The sequence below is a fragment of the Astyanax mexicanus genome, chromosome 25 (assembly GCF_023375975.1).
Source record: "Astyanax mexicanus isolate ESR-SI-001 chromosome 25, AstMex3_surface, whole genome shotgun sequence".
NCBI lineage: Eukaryota > Metazoa > Chordata > Actinopteri > Characiformes > Acestrorhamphidae > Astyanax > Astyanax mexicanus.
In genome coordinates, this window is record NC_064432.1 from 2,394,995 (window position 1) to 2,420,205 (window position 25,211).

At 36.1% G+C, this 25,211-nt stretch overlaps 1 protein-coding gene across 8 annotated transcripts; it reads right to left on the reverse strand.

The window, feature by feature from the left end:
- Positions 1 to 554: 554 nt before the first annotated feature.
- anxa5b (annexin A5b) lies at positions 555 to 24,889 on the reverse strand. Of its 8 annotated transcripts, none has more exons than XM_049472195.1 (13): positions 24,752 to 24,889; positions 24,452 to 24,493; positions 18,278 to 18,362; positions 17,794 to 17,888; positions 15,286 to 15,399; positions 14,813 to 14,903; positions 13,912 to 13,991; positions 13,447 to 13,497; positions 13,063 to 13,156; positions 11,988 to 12,083; positions 11,836 to 11,894; positions 10,996 to 11,118; positions 555 to 952 (listed from the first exon to the last, which is right to left on the reverse strand). In XM_049472195.1, exons 2-13 carry the CDS (start codon positions 24,452 to 24,454, stop codon positions 890 to 892), a joined length of 954 nt encoding a protein of 317 aa, XP_049328152.1. In that variant the 5' UTR covers positions 24,455 to 24,493; positions 24,752 to 24,889; the 3' UTR covers positions 555 to 889. The 8 variants fall into 8 exon arrangements, with proteins under 8 accessions (XP_049328152.1, XP_049328148.1, XP_049328149.1 ...); XM_049472191.1 differs by lacking the exons at positions 10,996 to 11,118; positions 11,836 to 11,894; positions 11,988 to 12,083; ... (5 more) ...; positions 17,794 to 17,888; positions 18,278 to 18,362 and adding exons at positions 1,689 to 1,811; positions 2,361 to 2,419; positions 2,512 to 2,607; ... (5 more) ...; positions 6,009 to 6,103; positions 6,358 to 6,442 and having other exon boundaries at positions 24,752 to 24,888; XM_049472192.1 differs by lacking the exons at positions 10,996 to 11,118; positions 11,836 to 11,894; positions 11,988 to 12,083; ... (6 more) ...; positions 18,278 to 18,362; positions 24,452 to 24,493 and adding exons at positions 1,689 to 1,811; positions 2,361 to 2,419; positions 2,512 to 2,607; ... (6 more) ...; positions 6,358 to 6,442; positions 7,442 to 7,468 and having other exon boundaries at positions 24,752 to 24,875.
- Positions 24,890 to 25,211: the final 322 nt, after the last annotated feature.

Consider the following 25,211-nt stretch of genomic DNA (forward strand, 5'->3'; position numbering starts at 1 on the left):
TCAAATACCCTTCAACTGCATGTCTGTTAAATGCAACTTTAACTCTTTGTTGAACAGAAATGATCTCTGTTAAATGTAACACTACACCTAACTTTAACCCAAACTCTGATCTCAACATTTTAGGGTTGGATTTAAAGCAGGGGTGTCCAAACTACGGCCCGTGGGCCATTTGCGGCCCGTTTCCTTATGTGGAGCGGCACGCGAGGTTTTTTAGAATGAAAGTTCTGTACTTGCTGTAAAGTTTGGGAAGGAGAGTAACGTAATTTCAATTCTCTGTATGTCCTGTACATATGCAGTATTGACAATAAAACTACTTGACTTGACTTGACTAAATATATAAATGCACTAAATACAGATACAGATAATATGGCACTATGGCCCGAGTATGTTGAGTTCGCCCTCAGCAGCCGGAGTCTGAGAGAGCACCAATGGCCTTGCTACTTCAGCGCTCTTAGTGTGATTCTGGCCACACAGACTGATCTTTTGTTGACTGACAAAATTAGCAGCAGTTTAAACCCAGTAGATAAGATAAATAAGAAAGTGAGCAATCAGAATGTTTTATACACATATATTTATTTAATTAAAGCAGTATAAGACACTATGTGACCTTGTGGTCATCTCTGCTAAATGTTTCTTAATAGCTTTAAAGCATATAAAACTGCCATGATTGTTCAAAATGAATATAGATTATTAAATTCTAATGCTATTAGATGTAGTTATTGCTATTTAGTTGCATGTATAATAATAATAAAAATAATAAATAGTTTAAATTTAGTTTTCATATACTTGTTTTTTGACAATGAAATTTCAGATTCTAATAAGTTATCTAATAAATGCTTTGGTCGTGATCAGAAATGCTCAGATTTTTCGTCACTGTAGATCTGTAGAGTTAGGCATCGTCACCAGCACACAGCAGAAGCAGGGTTTTACAATAATCTCCAGAAACATCATTCTGTATATGAAAATTTCAGAAAGAGAGAAAGAGATGGTTAGGTTTTGTTTGTTTTACAATAAAATGTTACTCAAGCCATCATAATAAAATACAGAGCCAGTCCAAAGTTTGCATTGTAGATTAATACTATAGTCATACAAACTATGAAGAAATACAAATGGAATTTTTTGCTGTATTTTTCACACTATATAAGGTGCACCTTATAATCCAGTGCGCCTTATGTATGAATTAAAGCAGTAAAGAAGCGTCACATAAAAGCAGTAAAGCCACTCCACTGAAGTGCAGCGTTATACACAAGTTTCAGTAAAGTTTCTCCAGCAGTATTAGCATTAGCTGCTAACCACGCTAAGCGCTAGCACTTTAGCCGTCCAGAGTTGAGTATTATCAGCTTGTAGCCTGCTGCTAACCCTGGCTAGCACTGTTGGAGCAGCATTAGCATTACCCCCTAACCGCGCCACATGCTAGCTCTTTGGCCATCCAAAGGTGAGTATTATCAGCCTGTAGCCTGCTGCTAATATAACCCCAGCTAGCAATGCTGGAGCAGCATTAGCATTACCATTAGCGTCTAGTCACTAATGCTAATGCTTCAGCTTCAGTGGAAATCTGGAAATCTAAGCTTACTGTAAATAAATGAAACCGCTTTACTCAGGAGAGAAATTTGTGTAGATTAACATCAAGTACTATACACCTCGACTCCATCTTACCATTACTATATAGTCTTTTTTTAAATGCGTACCTGAATCATCTTGTGCAGAGAAGTTGCAAACGACTTCCTGAACTCGGCACGTATATCCAGCAGATCAATTTCACTGCGAGAGACCATGATCCTCATCAGAGTGGCATCATCAGTTCCTGCACCCTGTAGAAACAACAGATAATTACACTCCACATCGTAACACACCGTATACATTATAGAATATCATACACATCAACATATCAGCAATATACCAACAGTATCACCAAAAACTACAGTATACACTGATCAAGCATTACATTTGGATAAGTGCAAAAACCCAGGAGCGTTCCAGAGTACCGATCTCCTGATCTTTTCTGCTTAAGATGTGGATACTATCTGCTCCCTGTGCTGCGTGTGGGTTTTTTTTATGTGACGCTTCTAATTTTCACAATACTTCCTTTCAGCTTTGTGGAGTGAGTGCAGGTTCTGACAGCATGGTGATACACAATCATCTTGTGTCTCGGTCTGCATGGATTAAAATCTTTTTATACCAGTATGGCTGCTGCTTTTGAGGAGCTCCTGCATGGTGAAATGCTGAGCGTCCCCAAAAGCGCAGTTCCTCACTGTTAAAGTGTTTTTACACAAGCAAAATACCAAAAAGCAGCAAACCGATGACACTTTTGTGAGAAACATACATGCAGAAAAGTGACCCAATCAATCTTCTGGTATTACCTTCAAGGAATTGTACAGACACTCAGCCAAATAGGCAGGAACACTTCTGGCACACTTCACTGAAAAAAGAAAGAGGGTGAGGGGAAAGGGCGGTTAACTCTTGGTTGGTTTTAGTAACAAGGGAAAATGTGTGTGAACTATTATATCTTACCTATAGCCAGAAGTACGTCTCTCGTTCCTCCAGAAGTTTCTTTCTGTATGCTTTCTTCTATCTGAAAACCGGACAGCTTCATATACGCATCAAACACTGCGAAAATAAAATGAATAAAATGCATGACATCGCATCAATTAGTATTTGAATGATTGCATGTGTGGACTGATGAGATACTTGAGAGTGTTGACACTTTTTATATTTCACACTTGCAATTGAAAAAACTGGAGGACCAGTGAGTTATTTGGCTTTCTCGGTCACGTGACATCATGTTCAGTAGCTCCTCCATTTCCACTCGCTGGTAAGCACTTCAATCCTGCCTTTAGTCCAGCTGTGCGACCCACACTGCCCCAAATGTTGGCGGTTTGATTTTTTTTTTGTTGTAAATAATGCAAAAGCTCCCAAGATCAACACACCAGCATTTTGAGGGGCAGTGTGTCGCTTCATAGCAGGATTTAAGTGATCACCACAAGGCTTCCATACTTGATCCAGATCATTGTTGGATCCCAAACAGAACCAGGATTTGTTGCTAAAGTCAACGAAAGGCTTGTCTAGTATTGTACGATCTCTCATCAAGAGGTACACTACCCAAAATTAGCTTCCGAGAGCCATTTTTACACCCTCTTGTGGCAAGACCTAGAGTTTTAACAGACTAAACCATAAAATCATTTATATATCTGCAAAGCTTTGCAGCAATTTGAGGTGTTTTTTATGTTAATGAGGGAAACAGTAATGTAAAATAACTACTTAATGTATTATCTTCAGTAGTAGCGTTTTACACACTAAATACACCTACTCTCCAAAAACAATTTTTTTTTTGCACAGTCATGTATATCCAAATGTGTATGAATAATTTACCTTGTCTAAGGTGTTCAGCACTGCGGTTCCCCAAAATGGTGATGAACTCATCTTCATCAGTTCCGTACTTCTTCTCACCTGCATTAAACAGGGCCTGCAATCACACATACAAAACACACACATTGAAGAATCAGTTATGCCATCCTGCGATTATATTATTATTCTAAAACAGTGGAATTAAACAGTGGTAAAATGATAATAATATTGTTTATCGCAATCCTTTTATAGAACAATAAATTATTCATAAAAATGAGAGGAGCTTCTTATTATATATACCTGAGCATCACTCTGGATGGTGCCGGTTTGTACACCCTGCTGTCTGTTGGCCTAAAGCAAAAAAAGCTCTTATTAGTACAGAAACTACACACCCAAGCAGTTCCCACATATTACTGAAATAAATGTTTTAATAATGTAATATCATATACAGTCTAAAAATCATTCACTATATATGCACTTAATCAAACAATGACTGGTACGTTTACCCTGTACTCCACCTACATTATAGCTTCAATCTAGATCTGTAATATTACGCCTTTCTGTTAGCATTGCGGCTAATCCACCCCAACTCTTCCAAAAAAAAATATTTTAAACTGAGCTACAGTCTCTAATGAAAAAATTAAAACAAAAAACCTAGCTCTATAGCAGCAATTACATGAAAATAAAAGTGTAGACTGATGATCTGGTGACTAAAGTACCTGTAGCAAAACGACCAGCACTCTCTTGAAGTGTCCAGTAGTGTCACCAGTCACATCATCCTCCAGGTTATGGTCATATTCTATAATAATAAAGAACAAAATCACCACAATTACCATCAAAAACAACGGAAACATTTATAAGAATTATGCAGCTCTACAAGTGCAGTGCTGGTCTTTTGCAGGTCTGAATCATGAAGATGATTATACATTTCAATTAGTGCTATTAAAGTTAACATATTAATGCATGGAATTAATCTGAAAACCTAAAAATGTTAATGTATTGTAACACAAATTTGGAGTTAACTCCGCCTCATAGTTAACTCTTTTTACAGAGCCTAGTGACATATTAACATTTTTCATTAAAGCTTTATAGACTGACACCACTATGATAAACTGTGACGTAAAGAAGGAGTAAGTTGAATCCATTACTACAGATAGAATAAGATTCAAGAGTCAAAACCTGTATATTTATTTTTTTATTTTACGTATTAATTTTCATTATTTAAAGTTTAAAAAGGACAAATGCACAGCAGATTTTGTTTTGTTTTTATCAGCTTTTTTCTCAATATTCATTCTCAAAAACTCTTACCCTGTTTGTAGGTCTTGATGATTTCACGAATCTCATTAGGAGTTCTAGAGGCCAGGATCTCAATCAATGTTTTCTCATTGGTGCCAGTCCCCTAAAAATAAAAAGATACGGTGGTACAGATATTTAAAAATGTCCATGTGTATAGGTGTACAGGTTTTTTTGGGTGGGATTGGTATGTGAGTGTGTGTTCCCTTTAAAATTTGGAGGGGTGTAACACATATAAACAATATTCTCATATAGAATATCAGTTTAACAAGAACAAAAACTAGTTTTAAGCTTTGGAAACAGCACACACAATGTTTTTCTCATCATTAAAATCGTTTCATATCATTTTATAATGCGTCTACCTACCTTAATGGCATTTCTCAGTGTGGTCACATCAAACATCACAGGTGTAGCCATCAGCCCCACGACCAGATCCTCAAACTTCCCTCCCACCTCTGACTTCAGATCATTCACCAAGTCCTACAAACAGAAAGAGAGAGAGAAAGAGAGAGAGAGAGAGAGAGCTGTAAGCTACAGAATTTGTGTTCTGCATATTTTAAACAAGTTTATTCAGTCCAAATACAACCAGATACAAACCTTGTATTTTATTTGTTAGTCTTTGTATGTTCTTTTAAAAATAGACTATTGACTTTTATTATGAAGCCTAGAATAGTAGGTTAGCCACTATGCTAACAGCCAGATTCACCAGTGTTAAGGATGCAATGTTATTAAGCTTTATAAACATAGGATTGCTTACTATCGAGTTTAGAAGACACGCGTCTGATGGAAAGTTGCCTCTTTTCAAGTTGTTGAATGTGGAATATGGAGCTAAACCAGCATTTAGTTCCTCCAATAAAACTCTCAGTTATACTTAGTAACTCAGCACATTTCAATATCCTCATCCACACCACACTGTTATTACTGTCTCCCTCTCTCAACAAAACTGTGAAATACAGGCTTAAACAATTAATCATGTTCTGATCAACACTACATTTTTAAAGCAACTGACATTAAATATATAAAAAAATAGATTTTTTTGCAATCCACCACAGGTATTTGGGTGGAAATTAACTGATTACTGACCATAACAAAGTATAATTAAATATTTAAAATCAATTGTGTAACTGATAAAATATGGTCTATCTTTGACTTTTATGTACATTCACATTTATGGCATTTAGCTGACTTACAAGGTTATTTCTGTTACAGAGGTGAGCCAGTGTAGTGTTGGGAGTCTTATTGGTAAAACAGCATAGTCACTCAGAGCGGGAATTGAACCCCAGTCTCACTCGCAGGTAGTAGTGTTATCCACTGCACCAGACCAGCCTATATTATTATTTATTTGTGTATTTTAAAGCCATAAATGTTACCTTGCCATGCAGGGTCTTGTAGGCAGTTTTGATCTGTTGGCGTTGAGCGTTGCTGCGGGAGGTCAGTAGCTGCAGAATAGTTGCCTCATCAGTGCCTGAGCAAACAGTCAGATATGAGCAAATTCATACTTTTAATTACAGAAGAAATTAAATTAAAAGAGCAAGAAACTCTTATACTAAAAGTCAGAGCCCATAGCACTACAATCACACTGCATTAATGATAATCAGTTAATGGATTAATGGATGGCACTGATTTCTCCATCATGTTCTGATTGATTGACTGATTCAGAGCTAACGAGGAGCAAATCCTTAAAAAAATGTCCAAATTTAAATGAGAGCTTTGACTAACCCAGTCCTTTCATGGCCTTAAACAGAACCCCAGCATCTTTATTGGCATCAAATCCACTCTGGGGCTTCACAGTTCCTCTTCCGGCCTGAAACACACAAAGACCATGGATAAGTAGGGTCTAAAATACACAGAATATCGATTAACTGAGAAAAACTGCTCAGAATTAGTGCTGCAGTTTATTGGGATTTTTGAATTTTAAAAAATTGAGATCATGATCCTGCTGTAGAAAGTCACTAGTGTGTAAAGTCACTAGTTTATCAAAAATAGCTTGTGCGTTAGCATGCTAACGGCGGGGGCAGCGCAGCTCTACGTGCCGGGGTCGGTAGGGCGGGGTACGGGACGGTGGTGAGTCGTCGAGTATCGGGTGTGGGGGAGTCAACCTGGTTAGTGTATTTAGAAACCTGATTCACCAGTTGACCAACCCTGCTCCAGGGCAAGGATAGGACTACCTACCTAATTAACATACAAATACAGAAATAAATAAATACATACATGAGGAAATGTAGAAATAAATAAATAGAATAAATGACTAAATAAATGACTAAATAAATGTGGAAATAAATACATGTAGAAATATTGAAATACATACATTACTAGATAAATGTGGAAATAAATAAATAAATGTAGAAATATATAAAGGTTCCTGCATGGAAAAATGGAAATAGATTCCTCATATAAATGATATGAATGTATGTATTTATTTATTTCTATTTTATTTATTTATACTTGTGTCATTTTTCGTCCTCTATAGCTGTTGGCATCAGAGAAAATATTTCCATATTAGTCGGGCCCTAATTAGAAGAGGGAGACTCTAAAGATTTTCTTTCATTAACCACATTTACTGCTTTACATTTTTATAAATAATGCAAAAACAGCTTTTGTATTGTTCCATCTTACAAACCAAAGTACATAAACAATAAAAAGAATCTATACATAAACTAAAATGATACAATAAAGGACAAATATCTATAAAAAAAAAAAAACTAGAAAAAACTTAGCTAGTGATTAGTGATTTATATATTTATATATTAAACTATAAAGCTACAGCTTAAAATAGAACAAGACTTTTAAACAGTTCACTTACCATTATAACTCCTGAATAGTGAGGTTACTGCTGTAAAAAGATTAAATATGATGTTTTAAGTTCTTTAACACAAAGTAAATCACTTAAACAGAACTTTCCTCTTCAGTACAGGGTGTGTAACAGGACATTAATGCTGGCTAAAGACGAATTAAAGATAATAAAAATCTGCTAATCCTCTAAAAACAGGATTAGAGATTCACACTCAGGTAGAGTCGTACCTGCAGAGAGTAATAGTATTAGTGTTAACTTACCAAAAAGCTCAGCAGTAGCAGCTGCAGCTACAGAACCACAGAGAGAGCGAGAGAGAGAGAAACAGAGAGAGAGAACGAAAGACGAGCAGTGAGAAAAAGAGGAGGAATGAGGGCAGAGGAGGAGAAGTACACTATTATTAAAGCGTTCGTGTTACTATGAGAGCCGCGCCCTGGTAACGCCCACGGTCTGGTAACACCCACCACCGGTAGGGCTTATGGGTAGTGTAGTTTTTATCCCCCCTGTGGTGGGATAAAAACTAGTGCTGTGTGTCTAATGTCAGAAAATATACAACTGTCAGTGAAATTCAGTAGAAATTAAATATTTAAAAAAGTCCTCCTGGCAAATGAGAAAACCTTTTTTATTTTATTTTTTTGCATTAATTAGTTTATAGAAACTTTTCCAGAAATTAAGTTGTTTCCACTGCAGTCAGATTTCCACTGTAACTTTCTGAAGAAGAGGAGGCTGAGCAAGACAGGGTTGTTTGTCCAAAGCAACTTTTTGTTTGAACAAAGGTCTCTTGCAGGGTCACGACCCCTAAAGCTCCACAGAGCCTCATTGTAACTCTATTGGGCAACTGCCCTATCTGCTGATCTACATTTCATCTTAATAATGAAAGCTAGCAGGTCCAGCTGATCAGGTCTGTCCAGTTCTATTCCTGCAGAGAATCGTCTGTAGAGTCTGTAGAGTTATCCTCTAACAGCAGTCTGGTTTGTGCTGGTCTTCAGGTCTTCAACAAAATGAACTTTGTTGTTTTATTCTATAAACTACGGTCAACATTTCTCCCAAATTACAAATAAAATATTGTAATTTAGAGCTTTTATTTACAGAAAATGAGAAATGGCTGAAATAACAAAAAAGATGCAGAGCTTTCAGACCTCAAATAAAACAAAGAAAACAACAAGTTCATATTTATAAAGATTTAAGAGTTCAGAAATCAATATTTGGTGGAATAACCCTGGTGGTTTTTAATCACAGTTTTTTTTTCATGCACCTTGGCATCATGTTCTCCTCCACCAGTCTTACACGCTGCTTTTGGGTAACTTTATGCTGCTTTACTCCTGGTGCAAAAATTCAAGCAGTTCAGTTTGGTGGTTTGATGGCTTGTGATCATCCATCTTCCTCTTGATTATATTCCAGAGATTTTTAATTTGGTGTTTCTGATCAAGTGACCACTAAAACATGTACGTAACCCAAAATAAGATAAATAAAAAAGTGAGCCATCAGAACGTTTTATACACATATATTTATTGCATTAAAGCAGTATAAGAAACTACATGTTACATTGTGGTCATACTGTGTGTGTTTACATAGCACCATCTTTCTCCTACAGCTTTCTGCTAATTGTTTCTGGGCGGCACGGTGGCGCGGTGGGTAGCACTTCCGCCTCACAGCAAGACGGCCTGGGTTCGATTCCCGGCTGGGGCGTCCCGGGTCTTTCTGTGTGGATTTTGCACGTTCTCCCCGTGTCTGTGTGGGTTTCCTCCGGGTTCTCCGGTTTCCTCCCACAGTCCAAAGACGGCACGTTCAGGCTAATTGGAACTTGATTGAAATTGCCCCTTAGGTGTGAGTGTGTGAGTGAATGTGTCTGTGTGTCTGTCTGTGTCTGTCTGCCTTGCGATGGCTTAGATCGTAGAACCTTGTGATTAGACAGTACCTTTCCTGCCGCGAAATAGCCGACGAGCTGATGTGGCGTTAAACTCGACTACCCAACCCAACCCAACCTAATTGTTTCTTTTATAGCTAAGCATTACATTTCACACAGTACAGACTGTTACACAAGCGTATAAAACTGCCAGGATTTATCAAAAAAAGCCTTCATGAACATAGATTATTCAATTCTAATGCTATTAATTGTAGTTATTGCTATTAGTTGCATGTACAAAGAATAAATAGTCTGAATTTCATTTTCATACGTCTGAAATTCATTAAAATGGCATTGTAAGTAAACAAGTATGTTATCTAATGAATGCTTTCGTCATGAACAGAAATGCTCAGAGTTTTCTTCACTGTAGATCTGTAGAATTAGGCATCGTCTCCAGCACACAGCAGCAGCAGGGTTTTACGATAATCCCCAGAGGTGTCATTCTGTATATGAGACAATTTTAGAAAGAGAGAAAGAGAAAAAGGTTTCGTTTGTTTTACAACAAGTAAAACAAGTGTTACTTTCTATTAACTTCTTTTTTCTATTAAGAAGATTTAAACCATCATATTAAAAAATACAGTACCAGTCCAAAGTTTGGACAGACCTTAAATTCAGTGTTTTTTTTATTTTATTTTATTTTTATTTTAACATTTTCTGCACTGAAGATTAACACCAGTCATCCTAATTATGAAGAAAAACATATGGAACTATTTTATAAACAAAAAAATGTTAATATACGTTTTATATTTTATATTAGCTTAGATGACCACTTTGTACATCTTGGCTGGATTTTCTCAGTCAGCTTTATGAGGTAGAGTCACCTGGAATGGCCCTCAGTTAACAGCTGTGCTGAACTTTATTGCCCTCTTAATGTGTTTGAGAGCATCAGTTGTAAAAGTGTGAAGAGGTAGAGTTACAGGTATACAGTGAATAGTGAATATTTGAGTAATGTTCTAATCCAGATTATGGCAAGAAATTCTTAACTAAGTGAAGAAATAAGAAATTAAGGAAAAATCAAGAATTTAAGCCCTATCCGGATGGGATTAGTTTCTCAGGAGGTCCTGAGGTAAATCTTTTTCCTCTGTGATTTTATTTCTGTCCAGAACGATCATGTGCGTGTTTTATTTCTCAGACGTCTTCTGAGAAAATTACAGGCTGAATTATCTACTGTTTTTCTCTGAACTCCGTGGTCCTCCAGTAATTTTAGTCCCGTCCAGACACACATCTCTGAGTTTCATCTCCTCGCATTTAATAAAATAGCTATTTGTCCACTGCTACGCATAGTAATTACACTTTGGGGGCTTGGGCGTTTCCACAAGATCCACGTTAAAAACACAATTTCAATTTTCAATTTTCAATTGCACTCCGGATGCAATAGTTTTATTACTAAAAGTGTAGAAGTGTGAAATATTTTTCACAGACGCCCCCCTAAAAAAACTAAACTGATAAATAGGACAAATAGGACTTAATATAAGAGCCACCTAAATGATTTACAGCGTATTTTGGTTTGTTTAACACTTTTAAGGAACAGTGACTTATTAAATTATTAAAACATTCAATGAGAAGGTGTGTTCAAACTTTCGACTGGTACTGTACATCTTAAATCCTTAAATCTTAGATACCATTAATTTTAGCCTTTTAGTCCTTTTCAAATGCGTACCTGAATCATCTTGTGCAGAGAAGTTGCAAACAACTTCCTGAACTCGGCACGTATATCCAGCAGATCAATTTCACTGCGAGAGACCATGATCCTTATCAGAGTGGCATCATCAGTTCCTGCACCCTGTAGAAACAACAGATACTTACACTCCACATCGTAACACACCGTATACATTATAGAATATCATACACATCAACATATCAGCAATATACCAACAGTATCACCAAAAACGCTGCTCACAGGATTCCTAACTATTCTCAGTCCAGCAGTGACACTGAGCTGTTTAAAAACTCCAGCAGCACTGCTGTTCCTGATCCACTTGTACCAGCACAACACACAGAATTTTTGACACACCACCACACTTGTGTTACCTACTGCAATGTTGAGAATAATGACCCACCAACTATATAGTAGATGTAAAAATAACTGCTTTGTGGTGGTTTTGTGGGGTCCTAAAGTATGAAGTATGCAGGGAAATGTTTCTACTCTAGCCTTTATTCCCAACCCAGATATGAGTTTTTTATGTTTGGATTAGTGTGAATGCCCAGGAACATTTAAGAGTACTGATCCATGATCCTCCTGAATTTGGTGGTCTAGGGTCCACTTTGTGTGAATTCTGGTGTGGTTTGCTGCAGACGTGGAAACTATCTGCTCCCTGTGCCTTGTGTAGGGTCGTGTGATTTCTGTTCATTTTTTAATATGATGCTTCCACTTATCATGTACTTTCCTTTCTTTCCTTTAATATATCCTAATAAACACACCCTGTGATGATGATCAGAATTGGGTCAAGTGTGAAAACATTGTAAGTTTTAGCACTAGCGCTAGCATTAGCATTCTTACCTTCATGGAATTGTACAGACACTCAGCAAAATAGGCAGGAACACTTCTGGCACACTTCACTGAAAAAAGAATGAGGGTGAGGGGAAAGGGCGGTTAACTGTTGGATTTTTTTTTTATTAACAAGAGAAAATATATGTGTGTTTATAGCTTACCTATAGCCAGAAGTACGTCTCTCAGTCCTCCAGAAGTTTCTCTCTGTATGCTTTCTTCTATCTGAAAACCTGACAGCTTCATATACGCATCAAACACTGCGGAAATAAAATGCATAGCACTGATCAATGAGAACGATTCAGTGAGTCATGATGTATTTAAATGATTACAGGTGTGGTCTGGTGAGATACTTAGGTCTTGCCACTTTGAAAAGGCTTTAAATCTAAATTTTTGGGTAGTGAGAAATCATCAAAACGTGCTAAACATGACTCTATATCCCTATCCGGACAGGATTAGTTTATTTATTATAGGGTCCTCTGTGATTTTATTCCTGTCCAGAATGATTATGTATGTGTTTTTCATGTACAACGTCCTCTAAGAAAATTACAGGCTGAATTATCTACTGTTTTGTGCTGAACTCCGTGGTCCTCTGGTAATTTTAGTCCCATCCAGACGCACATCTCTGACTTTCGTCTCCTTGTGTTAAATAAAAAATATAATAAGCTATTTGTCCACTGTTTCCACGGAGATCCATGTAAAACACAACAACTAATCTCATCCGGATAGGGCTTATGACTAACTTGGAGACATTTTACGTAGTTGACAGATGTTGAGGGGACAGAATGGTCATTTTTAAATAGTTGTTCACCGGTGACTGGAACGGTGATAGTGATAATAAATAATGAATAATAAATAGTGATAAAAGGGACACTAACAGCTTTTTTATGCTTAGGTTTTATGCTTTAATAATGTTAATAATATTAAGTGTTTCCCTCGTACTAATAATCATTTTAGTAACATAAATCTAAAATATTTTCTCTCCAAAAGTTGGGGCATTGTGTCACTTCATAGCAAAGCTATGGGGAAGCACCTTAATGCCATCTAGTGGCAAGACCCAGAGTTTTAACAGAGCACACCTGTAATCATTTACAGATCACTTTGGAGTGCTTTTTGTTTTACTTTGATTAGTATTGATTCTCATATTAGTATTTTACAGATTAAACACCTACTCTCCAACAACAAGAATTTTAAACATTTGCACAGTACTGTATATCCAAATGTGTATGAATAATTTACCTTGTCTAAGGTGTTCAGCACTGCGGTTCCCCAAAATAGTGATGAACTCATCTTCATCAGTTCCGTATTTCTTCTCACCTGCATTAAACAGGGCCTGCAATCACACATACAAAACACATGAATTGAAGAATCAGCAATGCCTACTAAATACTAAATGTTACTTACTAATGGATTTCTTCAGTATTTTAGCAGGTTGCACAATGATCAATACATAAAAAAACAATTTGTCTATTAAACTATTAATACTTAAAAGTCATGTTATTATTTTAAACCAGTGAAATAAAACAGTTGTAAAATGATAATACTGTTGATTGCCATTATTTATGGGACCATATATATAAAAAACAAATGCAGTAAATGAGAGGAGCCTCTTTTTATATATACCTGAGCATCACTCTGGATGTTGCCGGTTTGTACACCCTGCTGTCTGTTGGCCTAAAACAAAAACAGCTCTCATTAGTACAGAAACTACACACCCAAGCAGTTCCCACATTTCCCTGTATTAAAATAAATATCATATTCTGTCTAAAATAATCACAGATATACACTTAATAAAAAAATGACTGACCCTGTACTCCACCTACTTTATAGTCCAGCTGCTGTGTCCCTGTTAGCATCTCTGCTCTAACCCGGCTGAGGCTGGCTGTTAGCATTGCTAAATGGACCAGATACACTATTTGATTCATGCTATCTGCTGGTAATATTTTTTTTAACAATATCTTCTTTTCACAAACTGAACTACAGCCTCTAATGAACAAAATAAAAATAAAACCTAGTTCTACAGAAACATTTCAATTAAAATAAAAGTGATTTTATTAAAAATGACTGATGATCTGGTGACTAAAGTACCTGTAGCAAAATGACCAGCACTCTCTTGAAGTGTCCACTAGTGTCACCAGTCACATCATCCTCCAGGTTATGGTCATATTCTATAATAATAAAGAACAAAATCACCACAATTACTATTACTAGAATAAGGGCAGCAAAATATGTGAAACAAACAAAAAATGTGTAGCTCTACAAGTGCAGCGGTGATCCATATTGCTGGTATAAATCAGAGAAATAAAAGATGATTATACATTTAAATTAGTGCAATCATCATTAACGTATGTATTATCGCCTGCACTTACCGTATTTTACTGACTATAAGGTGCACCGTATTAGAAGGCGCATTTAAAGCGACTAGTAAGGAACAGGGGTGTCGCTCAGTAATCTACACAGATTTCTCTCCTGAAAACTATTTATTTGGGTGAGTAAAGCACTTATGTTTATGTACAGTAAGCTTAGATTTTCAAAACTTTCAACAGCTGGTTAGCAGCAGCACTAGCTGCGGATAGGAACAGTGCTAGCCATGGTTAGCAACGCTTAGCGCTAGTAAATGCCGTCTGACAGCGCTACACTGAGGAACCCTGGTAACACTGGAGTGTTCTGGTAAGCCAGGGTAATATTAGCTAGTGGTTTTCCCACATAGCTTGTTTTAACACTGTAAATTAGCAGTCTGATATACTTGCCTCTGAACAGTGAAAGAATTAGTGCTTCGATTAGCGGCTAATGCTAATACTGCTCCAGTCTTAGTGCTGGAGAAACTTCACTGAAATTCCTGTAGAACTTCACTGCTCCTTAAAACCTGACCGGTAGAACTCATAATTCATAAGGTGCACTGGATTATATATTTGTTTTACATTTTAATGTATTATTATTAAAAGTTTAAAAAGGCACAGCAAAATGCACAGCAAATTGCTTTGTTTACCCTGTTTGTAGGTCTTGATGATTTCACGAATCTCATTAGGAGTTCTAGAGGCCAGGATCTCAATCAATGCTTTCTCATTGGTGCCCGCCCCCTGTCAAAAGTAATGTAAAAAATAATAAAAATAAATAAATAAACAAAGGATTGTTTTAACTTGAATACAAGACAAATAATTCTCAAAATAATTACCATATTTTTAATAATTGATATTTTAGATTAAAAAAAAAAAAATACATGCAGGCATAAAATTGCCATGTACTGTAGGTGTTTAGTTATTTTTTATTTTTTTTGGATGGGATGTGAGTGTCTGTATGTGTGTTCCCTTTGAAATTTGGAGCAGTGTAACATGTAGAAACAGTATTCTCATATAGAATATCGGTTTAACAAGAACACTTTAGTTTTAAGCTTTGGAAACAGCACAAACAATGTTTTTCTCATCATTAAAATCGTTTCATATCATTTTATAGTGCCTCTACCTTAATGGCATTTCTCAGTGTGGTCACATCAAAGATCACAGGTGTAACCATCAGCCCCACGACCAGATCCTCAAACTTCCCTCCCAGCTCTGACTTCAGATCATTCACCAAGTCCTACAAACAGAAAGAGAGAGAGAGAGAGAGAGAGAGAGAGAGAGAGCTGTAAGCTACATTTTATTATCTATTATTGTATGTTCTTTTAAAATAGACTCGACTCTTATTATGAAGTCTAGAATAGTAGGTTAGCCACTATGCTAACAGCCAGATTCACCAGTGTTATCAGCTGCGATGTTATCTAGCTGCATAAACACAGCATTGCTTCAGAAGACAGAAACAGACACCTGATGGGAAGTTGTTGAAGGTGGAATATGGAGCTAAACTAGCATTTATTTCCTCCATTAAAACCCTCAGTTATACTCAGTACTTTAGCTCATTTCAATATCCTCATTTTAAAAGCTTTAAAACTATTATACTAAAATACAAAAAGCCTACTCTAGTCTACCAGACCTAAACCACACCACACTGTTAATACTGTCTCACTTTTAAAGGAAATGACACCAATTAAATAAATATAATTTAGTTTTGCCAATCTAACATGGGTTTTTGGGTGGGAATAAAAAAAAAAAAATTCAAAGCTTATTTTAATGAAAAGAAAAAAAGTGTGTTTAATCAACATTAATCACAGAATTCTGTTAATTAATAGCATTTAATCCTAAAGCTAACTTAATCCTAAAGCTAACAATATTGTATTTCACCAGTCTTGTCTTGTCTTTCATCTGATATGGTGATGCACACACTGTAATATCAAAACACAAGTGAGACTATTTATAGTATAATATTTATAATACTGCACTCATTCTTTTTTTTCCATTTGACCAATATTTGCAGAACAAAATTAAAATTTATTCAGAGAACAAACACTGCTCACAACGTGGCATCTCTGTTCACAATAGACCTCTTAATGGTACAGCCCTTACAGACAAACACACAGCCTGCAGTTCCACAGTAATAATGAAGGAAGAGCTCACATGACCGTGTGTAAGTTTACACTGAATGTTTGTCTGCAGGCTAAATTCTATCCACTGCTTACACTGGCTTTATAATGTGAGTAAATAGATGAAAAACATTAAGAGAGGCAGGACACAGAACACGAGACTAGTTTTATGTCACCTCATCTTTGTGAGCAGCCAGGGCTGTGTATTGGCAAGAATTTGGCGAAACTATACATATTATAATACTATATTATATAAAAAATTACGCCATTATATTTATAAAAACTTAATGAAAGAAAAACACAACAAATTAAGCAACTGTCCAACACCAATCTTTACATGTAAACTAATAATTAAAAATTTGTACAGTGTTTCTGAAAATCAATACGGTACAGCTAAACAAAATATTGCAATACATCGATATGTCAAGATTTTCTTACAACTCACTGAAAAGCTGTGTCTTTGGACAGCTCAGCACATTTACAAAAGATAAAAATAGCAGAAGGGAAGAGTTAAAAGCTCTTTTTGGTAGATAATCATCTGGATGACCCAAATGTTCACGTGGTTGATCAGTTAAATGCGTCACGTCAGCACATGCCAAAAATGAGAGTTACAACAATTAACTGATTACTGACCATAACAGTATAATTATACTGGTTGAAAATAAACTGTGTAATGGATAAAATACGGTCTAGCTGTGACTTTTATGTACATTTACATTTCTGAAATTTTTAGCTGACTATTCATATTACAAAGGAGGGCAGTGTAGTAGGGGTGGGCGATATGGCCCTAAAAATAATATCACGATATTTCATGGTATTTTCACGATAACGATACTTTTGGCGATATGATAAAACACCGAATTAAAAACATTATTTAAAAAATAAACACTACTGCAACAAAATGCTAATTCAATTTTATTATTGCATATGATATGATATGGCACACACCTAACTGAGAAAAAAAATACAAGAATTTTATCAAATTTGTTACAGAAGTCAATGATCCTATGTCATGTCATGATACTAATAATAATGCACTCCAAATATCTCCATATATCCAGGATTAAAGTAAAATAAATGATACTGGACAGATATAATCTGTCTCTAGTAGATATATAATGGGAAATAAGAAGAAGTGTGACTTTTCCTTTAGCTAAAAACAGTAAAAAAGTAGTACCCTAATGTGATAATTAGGGGTGGGTGATTTGGCACCATATTTCATAGATAATACCATTCACGATATTCAAAAACGTTGCGGATATTATTGCGTACGATATGATATGGCACACCCCTACAGTGTAGTGTTAGGAGTCTTTCCCAAGGACTCTTACTGGTGTAGTACAGCATAGTTCCTCAGAGCGGGAATTGAACCCCAGTCTTCTACACGATGTGGTAGCTCACTCACAGGAAGTAGGTGCTATCCAGTGCAGACCAGAAACTGACAGAAACCTCAAAAAGTGAGTCCAAAGCCTAGATTATTATTTATTTGTGTATTTTAAAGCCATAAATGTTACCTTGCCATGCAGGGTCTTGTAGGCAGTTTTGATCTGTTGGCGTTGAGCGTTGCTGCGGGAGGTCAGTAGCTGCAGAATAGTTGCCTCATCAGTGCCTGAGCAAACAGTCAGATATGAGCAAATTCATTCTTTTAATTACAGAAGAAATTAAATTAAAAGAGCAAGAAACTCTTATACTGAAAGTCAGAGCCCACAGCACTACAATCACACTGCATTAACGATAATCAGTTAATGGGTTGTATTAATGGGTTTTAATTAATCCAATATTTTTTAGGTTAATCTGTAATCTTAATCCAGCAGACAGCCTTTTAACTTATTATTTATCTTAGAAAATACAACAATATTAATTAAATTTCTGTGAAAACTGAAAAGCTCCGCTGACCTGATTTCTCTATCATGTTTTAATTGATTGACTGATTCAGAGCTACTGAGGAGCTAATCCTTTAAAAAAAATGTCTAAATTTAAATGAGAGCTTTGACTAACCCAGTCCTTTCATGGCCTTAAAAAGAACCTCAGCATCTTTATTGGCATCAAATCCACTCTGGGGCTTCACAGTTCCTCTTCCGGCCTGAAACACACAAAGAGCATGGATAAGTAGGGTCTAAAATACACAGAATATCGATTAACTGAGAAAAACTGCTCAGAATTAGTGCTGCAGTTTTTTTTTCTTTTCTTAAGATGAGTAAAGTCTGCTTTCAGACATTGCAGGAGGTATTTGACTATTTTTATTTGACTCATTCCCGTTGACATTGGCTGCAGCACAAGCCAAAAGCATGGTCCATCCACCCACATGCTTAACAGATATGCTTAGAAATGTTTTTTTCATTCTCCAAATATAACTTTGCAGCCAAACCTTCTATTTCAAATTTATTAGTCCAGAATTAGCCCATAAGCATGTTGAGGTCATTGTTTGTTTTAAGTAATTGTTGGAAAAAGACAGATGATGATAATTTCAAAGCTTCCAAACTGAGCTTTTTTTTAGAGGCACGCTGCAAACAGAGGGATATGGGAATCACTGGCAAGATGGGGCACAAGCAACCAAAGAAACCCACAAATTTGAGGGTTTTTTTTTTGTATTTTGAGTCATAAATTACAATAACCACTAAATTTCCATAATTTAATGTGTAGTTTCAATGTTTTATGGCCATTGTCTTCATAACAAGCATATAAAAGACGGCAGTAGTTTGTCTCAGTAGCTAGCTTGCTAGCTAACATTCTTGTTCTACCTTAAATTGTGTAACAGAACAGAGGTTGCAGCATTTAAGGCATAGTAGGAAAATAACAGAAAATAAAAAAGTTAATAAAAACTAAATTCAGCTCCTCATCATAGAGGATTTAAAATATGGAAAATAATAATTATTATTTATTTGCTGCTCCACCTGCCCCCTTTCTAAAGACATATGATGCCCTAATGTTAACTAGTTAGGCAGCAGCTAGGCTTGAAGTGTTATCTCCACCCTCTTATACCTAACTCTTTTATAAGGAGAAGGGTTACACTTGAAAACATGGGGTAGGGGTATAAAAGAGAAATGGGATCAGGCCTAAATCATGCTAGTTGCCTAGTGAAAGGACTTGCCTACAAGGTCAAACCAATGCCCTGCTGTTGGCATCAGGGAAAATATTTCCATATTTTTCGGGCCCTAATCAGAACAGTGAGACTCTAAATTATGCAATTAAGGTCTCCAGCAGCATGGGAAAAAATGGTGAATCAACACATATGCCAAACAACTGTTTTACCTGGAATGCACCACAACTTCACCACAAATGTAATGCATCCATTTACTGCAGTTATTCCTAAAGCATCACACTTTCCAACTCCTTTGCATCAGTGCAGAAAGCCTATGGAAACTCAGTTTAGTGGTTAGCACTGCCTGTCTCTTTAAGAACTAATGCATGTCAGCCTTAACCAGAAGTTTTCCACTTGGGAATTTTGTGAGGGAGGGAGGGAGTGAGGGAGGGAGGGAGGGAGGGAGGGAGGGAGGGAGAGAGTCTCTGTAAGTGAGTAAAAAATGAAGTGGGTGTAATAGTAGACAGAGAGACAGACAGAAAGAAAAAGAGAGAAACAAACTAGGCGTAAAAAGCAGACAAAGCCTAATCCTGAAATTAGATCTCAAGCCCAACACAATAAAAATACAACACAACACCATTTTACTCATCCAACATACTTACGTAATGCTCTCTCTCTACAGACCACAGCAGTTTTTAAGATCTGTGGTTACAGTGCTCAGATAAAGCAGCAAAGCAGCTACTTTACAACAAGGTTTTGCATCCCATTTGCATACTGGTTACTAATCGTAACTATTTTTTTAAGAATTAAGTATGTAGTATATATAAATAAATATAATATATATAAATATATAAAAGAGTTGAGTATACTGTAATCCACAGTACATTTATACATTTGAGTCTGGTTAAAATGGACAATACTATCCCACAATGCAATTCAAAATGGAAAGGGAGTAGCTACTCACATGTAGAACATTATTAAAAAAAAAAACAAAATGTGGTTGGTTCTCTGTTGTTTAGACCCATATTTGTGCATTTTTACATTTCTTTATGTATTAGTGTATAATCTATTTTTTATTTAAAGAATTTTGACAGTAAAATGGGAACTGAAGACAAGAATACATCAATAGCCTCTTAAAACAAGGAAGGAAATCAACGTTGCACCACTTATTATTTTTTTTTTTTTTACATTTACTTCTTCTTTTTACATCTCATTTCTCTATAAGTTGATGCAGCTTCAAATGTCACTGTGACGAAAAGCATGAAGAAATGGGGTGGGGGGGGAGTGCTCCTTACTCCTTACCTCCTTCTGTAAGGGGTACTTACATTTACCATGATTTATTTCTATACAGACAGTATGAACACAAGGAGAAAAGGACCATCCAGACGGTTATCAGCAACAAGTCTGTCATAGTATAGGGCGTGTCAGTACAATTCTGTGATGCAGTATTAATACAGAAAAAACATCAAAACAACTTATTTCCAGGTACATTTGTGCATTTCCAACAAGTCAATGCAAAACCACCTGTTGCACACATTTCAAATGCATGCCTTTGGATGAAGAGGGTACGGGGACTGGCCTTTCCTGTCCTGCCTGATGACCTGACCCATCCCTAATAGAGAATTTTCAAGGAATTGCTGGGTGTTAGTCTTCATGCCACACGAGTAAAGAATTTAAATGAGATTAGGATGTTTTGAAGGCCTAAACATTGTGGAAGACGGCCTGTGTATTGTCCGAGTCTAAATGGACGTCTTGGCCACAGTATTATCTTCAAGGAATGAGTCAGAGCTGGATTCTGCTCGTGTTTATCTGCGAGTGTGCAATGCAGAACCTCTGTCCAAACAACAGTGTTTCTGTGAGAGAAAAGCACTATGACCTGATTTAAAATCATGTGTTGCAGATTTAATCTAAAAGAGAAATGCACAAGGCAGGGGAAGAGACTAGCAGGCTGCAAACATACATTTGAACTTGGATTTCGAAATACACCACACAACTGTATGTTTAAATTATGGATGCACAATGATATCAGAATTATATATCATATATACAGATAACTGGCCCAATGCCTAGATTTGGCTGATATTTCAAACTGATACTTGCTGATGAATTTATTGTATGCTGGAAAAGGACCAAGCGACGCTGGTCATGCTATCAAAATTGTCCGACACTGATCATCAAATGTAAAAACTAATATATTAGGAGAAACCTTTCATTATATAGTTCACATGGTTGATTAAAAGCTAAAATGTAAGGCAAATAAATTTTAAGTTTGTTTCTAAAGATATACCAAGCTGTCTATATAGGATGCATTTTTTGGAATATCATGATACAAGTTTTCTTTTTTAATTGGGTTAATTTGGCTAACAAAGCTCCACCCTGTCTTCTAGTCTGAGCAACTGGAACCAGTCAGCTGGTTGATGAGGTGTCGCTTAGCAACCATCTAAGCTAAGAAAGATATAAAGGTCAGACAGAGCCTGCACTTTTTTAGCTTTAGGTTTAACGTACGCAAAGTTTAATTTGCCAGTTATATGCATTTGTTAGTCACATATGTTCATTAGAATATTATGATCACACCCACACAGTTCTCATTGAGGCCGGAAGAGAACATTTTGGTGATTTTTGAGGACTGTTTTATCATATTTCTGAATACTTCACATAACACCCAAGTTTAGTAATATACAATAAAAACAACATATAAAAATTGTCCAAAGTGCTTAGACCACCAAAAGGCTCCATAGAAAAGTATTGCCAACTTCACCTCAGCCTCACGTCACAAAGCCTAATATATTAAATATACCAAGCTTCCGCACATTGTATTCACTGGTACATAGCCCACGCTGCAGTGCGTACTGTTCACAGCCTAAACTTACTAATCCACCCGACTTTACTGTCTTAACACACACACACACACACACACACACACACACACACACACACTCACACTCAATACTAGCATGGCCTGCAGCTGTCCAAATGTGCCACATCACATTTTTCTCACTTATTTATTGTCCTCTAAAAAAAGTTATTTTATTAATATCCAGACACAACTAACACTTTACACAGAACAAAGACACAATTAAACAACTCGGCCTATGTATTAAATAGAACTTGATGATCTGATAGAAAGGTTATGAATTAATATATCACAATATACTGTGATACTGTAAGCAAGACAATATGTTAAGGTAAAATTGTTATAGCATAAAAAAACGCACTATTGAATGTATACAATCTGAGTACAAGAAAAACTTTCTATTCATACATTCAGAAAAGTGGGATCTGAAGCTGTTTTTTCTTTTTAATACAATATTGATATTTTCTCACACTCTGACAAGTAACTACAGCAAGGAGCATTTTTTCCCAGTAGTTTTATCCTATCAGACTACATTTACTAAGCTCATGTTTATGGTTAGCATAAGGATGGATTTGATTGATGTGTGTTTATCAGTGTTTACACAAAGAGTTGTTTAAACAGCCCAGTACTCCACTTCTAGCTCTGCAAACAGGACCACACCCATTTAACCATGGCAACTCTGGGACAACTGTGACACTGCGGTGTATGTAGTCAAATGGATGGAAGTGCTATTGTGACATAGAGCGAGAGAAAAAGAAACGGAGAGAGAGAGAGAGAGACCCACCCTTTGAGGAACTCTGCCAACACCTATGACTCATGTTCACGTTCCAGCAAAGCAAGAAAGAAAATGAGGAAAGAAACTACACTTTGGCTCATGTTTAAGAGAAACCATCCACCGCCCTAGGTCACTACACACTTCTCTGGAACTTTAAACATTTGTCTAGCCATTATTTAACTTTGTTTTGCAGAATAAACTGTAAAAATAACTAATTTCAGATTTAATCATTTAATAAGAGCTCACTGAAGCAGTGCACACATACTGTAAAAACTCCCAACAGTGCAACGTGTTTCCTGTTCAAGTGGTTTTGGTCGGAAACAATACCAACAAACTGAGGGAAAAGCTGGATTTTTCAACAGAAATCAAATATAATAACTTTAAACTAAACAAACCAACAAAGAGCAAAGTAAGAGCATAAGGTGACATACACTTTTGTTCAGTAAGTTGTCTTTTACCAATCAAAAACCATTGGAAACACACTGCAATCTGTGTGTGATGTTAAAAAACCAACACATAACCAGTTTAAAATACAATTGTCAGCAGCTTCTACTGACACACCCACAATTTGGAAAGTTGGAGCTCAAAAACTCACAAAAAAAATCCACCCATCAGGGTCCACTCATCTCAAACATACGATACAACATTTCCAACATGACTTGAACCCCCGCCCTTGACCACTAGACCACTAAAACACCAGATGCATCTCTTTAACTTTAAAACAACTGCCTACCTATCATTTAACAACATTTGTTTTGCGGAATAAACCAAAAACTTTTCTGTTTTTTTTGTTTTTTTCAAATTAACCACATTTCCTGCTTATATTTTATAAATAATACTAAAACACAAGCTTTTGTATTGTTTCATTCTACAAACCCAAGTACATAAACAAATATTATGTTATATATTGCCCCAAATATACATCTATACATACAATTATAAAATTATACAATAAAAGATGACCTTTACTACAGAAAAAAGACAGGTTGCTTACTTATTTTTCCATCACTGAAATGCATTGAAAATATGTTGATCTCCAACATCAGAACTGATTTATTTGTGCACATCGATTTTACATTAATTCTACATTAAGATTTTATACTGTGTGTATGGTTTATATTAATCTTTACTTACATTAAATATGTATATTGTTTGAATCCTATTCTTATAAATGCACTGGGTTGTGCGGTTTAGAAAGGGAAATGTAAATAATAATTATTAATAATATTACCTACTATATAAAACATTTGAATGAATGTTGATTCAACATTTTAAGATAAACTGATGCCTCTTAGGCATTGTTTAATGTTTAATGTGAAAAGGTCATTTTAAGGATGTGTTTCCATCCACATTAACGTTTATTCAATGTTCTTTGCTAAGCTTTCTGCATTGTGTAAAAGTGGGTTGGTATTGAGGATTTCTGTTTTAGAATACTTTAGCTAATACGGAGTTTTAAAAACAAATGTTTTAATAAAACTACAGCTTTAAAACGATTAAAAGAATCTCAAACAGTTCACTTACCATTATAACTCCTGACTGGTGTGTTCTTCAGTGAAGTTACTGCTGTAAACAGATTAAATATGATGTTTTAGGTTCTTTAACACAAAGTAAATCACTTAAACAGAACTTTCCTCTTCAGTACAGGCATTAAACTTACACTGGTAGTGAGGAAATAAGGCTGGGTGTGTAATATGGTGTTAAACCTGGCTAAAGATCATTTAAACATGATAGAAATCTGCTAATCCTCTAAAAACAGGATTAGAGATTCACACTCAGGTAGAGTCGTACCTGCAGAGAGTAATAGTATTAGTGTTAACTTACCAAAAAGCTCAGCAGTAGCAGCTGCAGCTACAGAACCACAGAGAGAGAGAGAGAAACAGAGAGAGAACGAAAGACGAGAAGAGAAAAAGAGGAGGAATGAGGGCAGAGGAGGAGAAGTACACTATTATTAAAGCGTTCGTGTTACTAAGAAAGCCGCACCCTGTTAACGCCCACGGTCTGGTAACGCCCACCACCGGTAGGGCTTATGGGTAATGTAGTTTTTCCCCCCAGAACGGTTTAACCCAAAAGAACCCATCGAGATTTATATGTCACAGACCCATTAAACCCTAAACCATATTTTTTCCATTAATAGCTTAAATGTGTTCCTTTAAAGTGATGAAACATACCAGTCCTGATTAACATTATTATAAACATTTCCTAACCTATAAAAAATGCTTGCCTGCCCTGCCTCTAAACCCATACATTACCCAATACCTCTCCCAAACTACACCCCTCCCAT